This window comes from Leuciscus leuciscus, assembly GCF_965113295.1.
Source record: "Leuciscus leuciscus genome assembly, chromosome: 25".
NCBI lineage: Eukaryota > Metazoa > Chordata > Actinopteri > Cypriniformes > Leuciscidae > Leuciscus > Leuciscus leuciscus.
The window spans coordinates 25752691-25763864 of NC_138724.1; the positions used below are offsets into that span (position 1 = coordinate 25752691).

Below are 11174 nucleotides of genomic sequence, written 5' to 3' on the forward strand. Positions count from 1 at the left end.
CGTCTCTGTGCAGGTTTCTATACCGAACTTGAAATAGTTGCGGCGAAAACTCTGCCAGATGCCCGAGGGGCTTCAAATACCTGAATGAAACATCTTAAAACAAATCTGTGTTTGATGTCCAAGAGAAAAGTGAAACCATAACATGTCTGAAGGATCAAGGAGATGCTAGCATATGAATAATTCAGCAGGCCTTTTGTTTAAAATCTTTGTTACATAATTTTTGAAGGCCTAGCAAACAAAGGCACACATTCTGAACTCAGGTCTTGTTGAAGCAAACATTCGGATGATCCAGATTGGTTTGATATATTGAAACCCATGATGCTCTGGCACTGCTGACTTGAATAACTGTGACCCACACATGCATTTCCACCACTAGAGGGCAGTTTGAGTGCCAGGATACCTGATTCCAGGGTGCATCTGAGGCCAAGTTTCATCTGAGATGCAAATCTTAGAGCAACACACATGCACACAGTTACTGTTGGAGCCTGAAGTCCGCTGCCTGACCGCTCACCACAACACAGGACGGTCCAGATTCCCAGTGCTCTCCAGATCAAACAGAGACAAACGGCTCAGTCTGGAGTCTGTTTGACTCGAACTTCCCCTCCACCAATCAGTGGCTAAATTACACCGTTCTGGATCCAAACAGAAGCAAACAAAAGAAAACAAAGTTGATTGGCTGAGGCAGAATGTGCAGTGTGAGGTTTCAGACTGTGTTTGAGCTGCAGGTGATGCTTTCTGCAGGAGAAAGTTCAATGTGGACATCTCAGCTTGGTTTTTCAGTTCAACCAAACTTTGTCAAGGTTTACTGGTTTATTTATGACGGCCATAATCCAGGACATGTGGCAATATGTGGCACATGAACAAAGATGGATGCATATTTCCTGCTTTATGTAACGTTACGAAACACAATAGACCTTTGAATTTAGACCTTTGAATGACTGATATTCAAATGAATGTGAACATGCAGAACAAATGAGGAAAACAGCTTCTATGCAAATGATGTTAATCTAATGTCCCATATAATGTCGCCTATAAAAACGGCCAAAACTCCCAAAACATTTAAAATAAAAATGCTGATCCTGATAAATCCTGATAAAATTGTAGAGTTCGAATTATATATAAAAGGTAAACATATACCTTGTCCCCACAAATATGGCAATATCAGAAATCCTTGTCCTTGTTGGGACATTTGTGGTTCCCATGAGGAAAACAGCTTATAAATCACACTAAGTGATGTTTTTTGAAAATGTAAAAATGCAGAAAGTTTTCTGTGATGGGTAGGTTTAGGGGTAGAGTTAGTGTAAGGGGAGAGAATATACAGTTTGTACAGTATACACATCATTATGTCTATGGAAAGTCCCCATGAAACATGAAAACACAACATGCGTGTGACGTTTTTATTTATTTAAATAAATATATTTAGGCTATTTTAAAATACACACAGGCTTGGCTTGACTTGAAAGCCTCTGTTTGATGGTTGATAAAAAAAAGGGGCATTTACCGTTCTATTTTCACTCTAGTGAAGCAGAATCAGAAAATCAGCAAAAATCAGAGTAATGCACATTCAGAGAGAGAGAGAGAAAGACAGAGAGAGAGAGAGAAAGACAGAAAGAGAGAGAGACACACACGCACTGCCAGCAGTGACTCCGCCCCCCCTCCGTCTTTATTCAGTGTGTTTCTCAGCCTGAAGGACAGAGAGAAAGAATCACAGACCAGGACACCAGGAGGAGAGACGGGCCGAACACACCGAATCATGGCCACAGCAGACACGAGACCGCAGCACATCCTTCCGTCCGATCCCCGCACACCGAGCCTCACGTCACGGGTCACCGGCACCAGAACCGAGCTGTCTGACACCACGGCGGATCCGAGGCCAGAATGAGGGTGATTTACGTCCAGAACGCCGGCGTGGTCGCTGCTTTCTCGCCTGAGATTTTCTGCGGTAGATTGAAACAAAGGAATAACGGAGAAATCATGATCGAACGCGCCACGGGAAAGAGAACACGTCATAACGGAGTAGGAAACGTCATAATGGTATAGAACGCGTCATAATAGAATAGAGCACAATAGATACGTTGTCGTTCTAATTGTGAATGATACATTGTAGCAGTTTTATAAGTGCCATAAAAACCACTTGGCACGTGTTCATTAGATTCTTTTTAATAATATGCCTTTTTAGTCCGTTTTTAATCCATATTGAACCCGGTTTTATCGTTCATAATTAGACTAGGAATATTATTTTTCTTTAGATAGCCTGCCATAGCTGGCTATAGGTAGAATAGATAGACACCTCATTAAAATATGAGTCATTATTGACAATCATAAATTAGTTTATATCTTAACATAATTAAACCTTTGCATTGTAATTTATTTATTTATTTATATGCTAATTAGGTATATTAATTAGGTTTTATATTATCAATATTTCAAAGCATTTAGTCAAGATATTTAAACAAGAGGGAGGTTTAAAATATCCTCCCGCATGATGGAGACACAAAGGCCAGGTGACCCGCCGGGCCCCTCAGTGGTGGCGGTGGCGAAGGCCCCTGAGGGCCCCGGTGAGGTAAAACGCAGCAGCTCTGGTGTGAAGAAACATCATCACAAACACAACCTAAAGCATCGATACGAGCTGCTGGAGACCCTGGGGAGAGGAACGTACGGCAAAGTCAAGAAGGCCATCGAGCGCCATTCTGGAAGAGAGGTGAGCATCTGCTGAATCAGTCAGTCTAATGTCATAGTTATTCATCTGAACTGGTATCTAAAAGTTTGTAGGTTCAAACCCTGCAAGATTCTTAATTATGGTAATGCCATGATACACTGATATATACCAGTCATTGAAATTTTGAATCAATGAATCATTTGGTAAATGTAGAGCACTGGCCTGGTTCTGTAGTTTGTCATTTAGGGTGTCAGCTAAGCTATAATAATCCGTTGTTGTGTTTGGCTCGTTTCAGCCCATCTCATGGGAAGTCCACCCCACGAGTGTGCTCCGCACGCGTTCAGTGGCGCAAGAGCAGATGCTTTAAATCTTGCGTAAAGTTGCTTTAGTGGCCCCCAATGAAACGCATGACACTTCAAACAATTGACCGTTTCTGTTGCAGTTGGGTTCAAAGGTCACTGCTGACCGCTCACCATAATAATGCGACCAGTGACCCTATGTGTTAAAGACCTTGAGTTATGATCTTGGGGTCACTAATGGACCAGCATAGTTGACCTAGGCACTGACCTAGTTGCCAAGTTATGCTGTGGTCATCTAGGTCAGGCAGGGCTTAAGTGTTCATTTGTTCATTAATCAAACATACCGGATTCATTCGGCACGCTGCGGCACGTGGCTTTGGTTGTTGTTTAACATTGCGGCTCGGTCACCACAGAACCCAGAACAGCTGCTGGAAGCAATGAAATCTTGCTAAAGTTCACCCAAAAATGAAGATTCTGTCATTGTTTTGTCACCCTTATGTCATTCCAACCCTTTCTTCTTGTGGAGAACAAAAGATATTTAGAAAAACTTCTCAGAGTTTTTGATCCATTCAATGAAAGTCAAGGGGGTCTAGTTTTGTTCGGACCCCAGCGTTCTTTTGATTATCTTCTTGTGGTCTGCACAAAACATGTTGTTGTTGCTAGTTCTTTCACCCTGTCCCTGAGTAGATTTGTTCATGGTTTTGAGTGTTAGCATTTGACTAGCTTCAACCAAGTGATTGAATTTGCACTAAATTACTGTAGAGTTTGATTGTATGTATGTATCTAACTAAGAATGACTGTTTGCTTACTTGTGTTTCGATATTAGCATTTAGCATTGTTTTTTAACCTGCCGAATAGACCTGAAACACATTCTTGAGACGTGACCTAGCAGTGAAACACCCTCTAGTCATGTATATTTCCATGGTAACAATATTGTTGGTGGCTGTTATGAGCTGTACGCGAGATATATAGCCTTCTTTTAGTTTAATAATTTACAATTCAGGCTATTTCACAACACTGTCTCTCACACACACACACACACACACACACACACACACACACACACACACACACACACACACACACACACACACACACACACACACACAGGTCTGAGTGTATCGGTGGGCAGTGTGCCATCAGAGTGTTGGCAGGCTGCAGAAGAATGTATGAGTGCACTCTAAAAGACCTAAAAATAAAATGGTGCACACACACACATACATGTTTTTTCATTTACCTCAAACTCAGACGCATGGTAAAACATAATTTGTCATGCGTGTTTGTGGGCCCATAAACATAAAGTCACTCAGAGAGACATACGGTGTTGTTTTCTGGCACCAGTTTAGTGTGCTTAGCAGGAATTAATCAGAAAAACTGTTAACCAACCGGACGCACTATCTGTAAAGAGTTATAGCGCAGACGTATGGATAACAGACATAGAAACCACTGATAACTGCTCACAGAGACTAAACATTTGAAATCACAGTCTTAAAGGGTAACTCTCGCCAAAATTCAACCTAGGGTCTTTTTGTGAATCTACCCGAGGCAAACATTCGTTTAAAAGCATAATTAGAATGGAAACGGCACTTTTAAGTTTGACCGTATTTCCGTTTTCGGTCAAAATGCCTTTTGAATGGGAGTGCTGGGGGCACTTCTATGATAGCATCAAAAATCGCTATTTTTAAAACACTAAGAAGGCTCGACACAACATGAAACTTTGCTCAAAGTATCACCAGGGGCTCTACACATGAACTCCAGCATTGAGAACATTGTTTGTGTACACAGAGTTCACTAAAAAGAAAGATTTTGAACAACTCACTGTAGCTATTGTTGTTTCCGTCCGCCGGCATTTTGACAGTCAAAAATAGTCGATCTCCGAATGCAACGTAACAGGGAGGAGAGTAAAGATGGAAAGCTCCTAAAGCTTAGTTCCATATAAATTCACAGATAATTTGTTTTGTTGTTAGTGAAAACCAATATTGACCTTGTACTTGAAAAAGGATCCTCATATATGAAAACAATACTAAAATTCAGAGTCAGTTCATTCGCATTCGGAGATCGACTATTTTTGACTGACAAAATGCCGCCGGACACAGCAACAGTGAGTTGTTAAAAATTCTTTTTAGTAAACGCTGTGTACACAAACAATGTTCTCAATGCTCTAGTTCATGTGTAGAGCCCCTGGTGATACTTCAAGCAAAGTTTCATGTTGTGTCGAGCCTTCTTAGTGTTTTAAAAATAGTGATTTTTTATGCTATCATAGTCGTGCCCCAAGCACTCCCATTCAAAAGGCAATTTGACCGAAAACGGAAATACGTCAAATACAGGCAAACTTTTGAAAACAGGATTCAAAGTGCAAGTTTTTGAAAATGATACCGTTATCGTCTCCGTGTAAACTACCGAAATGCGAATTTGTGAAAACTGTGATGTCATGTGCATACATATCACGTGTTCAGTCAATATGCGCCAAGAAACATCGCCAACTACTGGCCTGGCAGCAGAATACAGTGTGTTTAAAATAGTTTAGGCGTATCCGTGTGAACAACGTTGACGACTGTATGCGAAAAACACAAATGGAACACAAAATAAGCATTAGCGCCCCTTTGTGGCTTCGCTGAGAATGCACCATGTACTCGCATTGTGTTGTAAATTGCATTTCGACACACTTTACAATGCAGCAACGTGTGAAAACTCACTTGCATACTTATGCATTTTCCCCGTTTTTATTTTTATTTTATTGTGTTCTGACACATTTTGCAGCGCAACATTTTAAATTGGGCTTGCATACTGAGAAACGTTTGCGTTCACATATTGCCTTATGAATAGAATTTTTAAACGTCAGAATGCAATAACGCATTAAATTTACTTTTAATATTTGCATTGAGTTATGTATTCTGATTTTCTAGTGCAACAATGTTTAAAATAGAGCTTGTGTTATAGCGTTTGTGTTCGCAACTTGCATTGCGTTATGAATAGCACTGAATAACGCAACAACTCACAAAATCAAAGCTGTGTACATAGAAAAATTTGTGGGTTTTTGCTTGCATTGTTAATACTTTTTTGATACATTTCGGCATATGTGACAACAATATGTGAAATTGCACTTGCATACTAAGAGGCATTTGCATACTATTAAAAATATTTGCGGTCGGACATACATTGCAACACGTTTGCATTCACATAGTTGTGTTGTAATAAACAGCAGTTTAAAACACATTAGAAGAATCCAACAATGCATTTAATCAAACTTGCATATCTGAAAGTGTAATGCATTTGGCAAATGTATTAAAAACTTTAATGTTAGGTACAATTAATCGCAATTAATTACAGAAAAATGTGCGATTAATACGTTAACTCTGTACTTAAATCAAACACAACTGCGATCTTCACTAAATTTCTTGAGATATGAAAGATCAATCTTCATAACCAGCCAACACAAGCAGCTCATATCATTCTATGTTTTGTGCCTCTCAGTGATGTCCCTTTTGTTGCTGAACATAATGTTTATTCTGCCATGATAATGCTTTACTATCTGTTATTATCACGTACACAGACAAACACAAAGTTCTTCCGACTGTTGATATATGCCACAATCCAGTTCTTGACCTCTACTCCTTTGACACAGATAACCGAAGAAATTGCACAACATATTATTTCTTCTTTATGGCTTTACCAGCCTGATTCAGCATAATGACCCGAGCAGACAGACAGATAGCATGTGTGTGTGAGCTCTCGCACGTATGAGGTCAGGTTCTGTACGTGTTTGCATTGCATTTGTGTCCGTCTGAATGCACAAACAAGATCGGATGTCCACAGAACATAACGGTGAACATTCCTTCCACGGTGTGATGAATTGGTCACATGTCCATCATGTTTGTGTGTTTGTCCGTCTGCAGGCGAAAGGTCACTGTGACAAGTCAAGTAGACACATTTTAAAGTCCATCTTGAGCAGGAAATGAAAGCGTTGTGGAAAATTAATATCCTGTAAGGGGGCCAAACCAGCATGATAGAAATGCAACTGGCTGTAAATTATGATCCAGGGTCAGTGAGACCTTCATATCTGAGTCTCAGTCATCACAGGGAAACAAAATGTTACGTTCGCTGTAGGAAGCTGGTGGCCTCTAGCGGTTGAAGGAGGCAGGGACAGTTTATTTCATGAAATGACTTATTCAGCATGTTGTAGGAGGTTTTCTGAGTGTTATGTTGTATTTCTGAGAGGTTTTAGGTTCAAATCCCTAACCCTAACATCATTAATGAAATGCAAAGACTCGTCTGCACTTTTATTGATCCTGTATTCTGTTCAGTTGGCTTGCACACAGATAAACAAATAAAAAGCTCCACTGGTCGGAATCCTGTTACTACCTCAGTGGGAACGCAGTCTTTTTTTTCTTCCTGGAGATTATTTTAAACTCTCGCTCCTGCTGCGTATGAACAAACTGCGACATTAGTATTCCTGGCGTCTCCGGCGGACCTGGCGGGAGGTGAATACCTTCAACTGCACATAACTTCATGAGCTCATGGAAAACACTCCGTGATGGCTTTCCAATAAAGAGCAGGACTTGCCCATTGTGCTTTTAGAGAACGGGCCTTGGTTTCTGGATTTGTTTATGTCTTTTTATTCCACATAATCAGTTTTGAAGCATTCCGCTAGGGCTTTCCTTTTATGGATATAGTCGCTAATTTACCTTCAGCTCCTCGGAAACATGTGGTTTTGGTTTCTCCGAGAAAAGCAGCGGTTTGCTTGCATGCTCGCCATTAATGTGAAGACCCTGTTCTGGGAATAACAGCGATGATGAGAAGCCACACGGAGGAGCGGATAGACCTGTTTTAGGGACCATTTGTGGCCCGTCAATGTGTATGACATCACAAAACAAACAGAATTGACAAAGGACTTCCTCTTTTCCAATGAAGGTCTGTCATCGGCTGGCTCACTGTTCCGTTTGTTCTTTAAATGGACGTGTAGCACACGCCTGGGATGGGGAGATAGGACAGAAATAGACAGGAAATCACTACCCAGATATCATTTCCTCTTCTGACATCATCCATCAGGCAGTGAGCAGGGCATCTCCTGTCTGCCCACATCTTATCTCCTGTTCGAGTGTGTTTAGGTCATGTGACGGTTATATAGAGACATCAGTGCAGTGTCCTCAGGACCCATGAGAGCTGAATAAACACACGAGAGAGCTTTCATTCCGCTTCCAAACACTGCACCCTCATTTTCCACAAAAAAAGGGAAAAAAAAACATCAGGAAAATTACACGGCAAGAGGCTGAAAATATGCTCAGTTGTGACGTGTTTATGGGATAATTCTGTGTGTGTGTGATGGGATGATTACACCTCTCCGTCTGAAGAATCTACTCAGGTGTTTTTCTGACATTCAAGAATAGAGTGTTTTTGTTTTAGTGGTTTAGTGCACGTGTTTAAACAAAAAGCCATAAAAATGTGGCTTATGCTGGCCACGCGCTTGAAGATTTTAAGATCCATTTTGGGCCTGATTTGCACCCTCTTCAACGACTAGGGGCGCACGGCCCGATTCGAGACTATTTTCCCAAAAAATTATCAATTGTGTGTAGAGCTGCACAATTCTTGGTAAATTGATATTTTTATAGAGATTGCGATTCTCCCACGATTCTGAGCAGACAACTGAATAAAACAACTTGTAAATTACCAGAAGTTCTAACACAATATTATTCTGAATAATATTTGAAACTCTAAAACTCTTTCTTCTCTTCAGGTTGCCATCAAGTCTATCAAGAAGGAAAAGATTAAAGATGAACAGGACATGGTTCACATTCGACGAGAAATCGAGATCATGTCGTCTCTTCGCCACCCACATATCATCTCTATATATGAAGGTATCTATCTATCTATCTATCTATCTATCTATCTATCTATCTATCTATCTATCTATCTATCTATCTATCTATCTATCTATCTATCTATCTATCTCTATCTGTTCTGTCTACCTATTAATCAATCCACTCAAACTCAACAATGAATAAAACATACATTTCTAATGAATCATAGTAATCTTTCATTGACTAATAATAGGCTTGTGTTGTGAAGGACAGTAAAGTCCTTTTGTTTTGTTCATGCAATAATATTTCAATGAAACCAGATCAGCCTCAGTGAATATGACCCTCCCCATTCCTGACCAGCATGTGTTTCAATGGTTAAGATCTCCCGAGAAACCCTGTGTTGATGATTTCTAAAGACGTTTTTGCTGCCGTCTAGTTTCTTCTGCTGATTCTGTGCCACGGCGGGCCTGGCGAGCTCTCGGCGCGCTGACTCGACGGTTTTCCGCTCAAAGTCCGTCTGGGTTTAATAGGGCAGTTTATTTTTGAAGAGTTGCAGTATTCATCTTTGTTCTGTGTCATGACTCCGCCTGTGTTGTGGTTGGCTCGACCCAAAGAAGGGAGAACACCTCTTTAAACGAGTCTCTGGAGTTACCAGCTTTAAATGAGTCTCCAGAGAATAATTTTTTTCTCGTGTCTGGCTTTGTCTTTCACTGCTCCAGTGTCAGAGTGTCTTTCTCTTTTAATTTAATCTTGCCATGTTAAATTATGTTTATGGGTTTGGGCTGGTCGTGGAAATTTTCGGATAGAGGAATGAATGTGAATTGCTTGTGTACCCGTTTAGCAGCGTGCACTTTCCCAAAGGAACATTTTATTACTCAGAGGTTGCTCTTTAATTGCTCAGGAGATTTAGAGCTATGGTTAAAGTATTAAAAATGTGTCAATCGTTTCTCCTAAAATTCCACACAACTGAGACAACTTGACATACAGTAAGACAATAAAACTCAAGCTCATAGTGAGATCTCTGACTTTTGATTGCAGACTTTTTTGGCAAATCTGAGCACAGTTTGAGACATTTGAAATTACTTGGGGTGTTTTTTTGGGTTATACTATTTCAATAGTCAACTTTAGACATTCTACTATCTATAAGTAAATTGCATCTACTAGTCAACTAACTCTCATTAATTTGCATTTACATGTAAACTAACTCTCATTAGAGTATTAGTAGACTCACTGCTAGGTTAGGGTTTGCAGAATAAGTTGACATGTCCTTGCAATGTTACTTGTAGTCAGTAGAAGGTCTGTAGAGGAGCATCAAAATAAAATGTTAGCAGATATTAAACAGAGTCTACTAATACTCTAGTTAGAGTTAGTTGACATATAGTTGCAAAGTTATGTTACTCGAAGGGAAACTTCTAAGAATCAGGAGTTTAGTTTGCATTCAACCTCATTGTGATCTAGGAGAAACAGTTAAGATGTTAGAGACCTCATTTGGGACTTTCCTTTCCTACAGGCCACAGTGTATTTTGTCAGATAGACTTTCTCACATGACTGTAGAATTTGTCGCCGAGCTTCAATATTTAGCACTTTGAGAAGACTGACTTTGACACAGTAAATATGTTAACTCTGTTACCCTCTCTCTATAAACTGTATTTGCACAATCCCAGAAGGCCTTGCGCTCACATTCCCTGCTGTTCTGTGGAAAGCGGCGGCGGATACAAGAGATTCTGTATAAAGATGAGAACCGATTCTGGACGTGTGACAGGAGCCGGCGGCAGCGCCAAACGCTTGGGTGGGGTGATCCGTACGAGGATTTTTGGGGTTTTGCAGAAACAGCCACTTTCTGCTGTGTCGGACTGTAATTTGCTGTGTTTGTTCCTCTGGATTTTTCAGCTTCTCCTGGTCGTTAGTGGATTCTGCTGTGACTTGATGAACTTTCTGGACTGGCCACTACAAAACAAATTCTTTTCAATGTTATGCATCCTGTAGTTTTTTTTACTTGTACTTTTTCATTGTGGGTTGCATTTTGAAGAAACAAGGCGCCACCGTACATTTTTATTTTTGACTGGACGCCTCCTTATTGAAGCCTTGGCCTAAACTAGACATGGGTCACGATAACCAGCTGGTCAATTACTAAGGCCTCCAAATGTATCTAGATTTTTTCTTATATCCTTCTTTATTGTAATATACATAGACAAATATACATTTTATAATGCATTTCATATGTGTATATATATTACAGTATATATGCTCAGATTTTCAACATGATGTTGTTTTGTTTTATAGTGTTTGAAAATAAGGACAAGATAGTGATCGTCATGGAATACGCCAGTAAAGGCGAACTCTATGACTACATCAGCGAACGCAGACGCCTGACCGAGAGAGAGACCCGACACTTCTTCAGGCAGATTGTCTCTGCTG

The 11174-nt window shown here is 40.3% G+C and overlaps 1 protein-coding gene across 1 annotated transcript in view; it reads left to right on the forward strand.

Moving 5' to 3' along the window:
* Positions 1 to 2465: 2465 nt before the first annotated feature.
* Positions 2466 to 11174, forward strand: part of nuak1b (NUAK family, SNF1-like kinase, 1b) — a 15991-nt gene continuing 7282 nt past the window's right edge. Inside the window, exons 1-3 of the mRNA XM_082159507.1 lie at positions 2466 to 2701; positions 8693 to 8813; positions 11040 to 11174. The exon at positions 11040 to 11174 is cut by the window's right edge and continues 17 nt beyond it. Of these exons, the coding sequence (XP_082015633.1) occupies positions 2483 to 2701; positions 8693 to 8813; positions 11040 to 11174 (475 nt within the window). The 5' untranslated portion in view covers positions 2466 to 2482. The remainder of the gene's footprint in view (positions 2702 to 8692; positions 8814 to 11039) is intronic.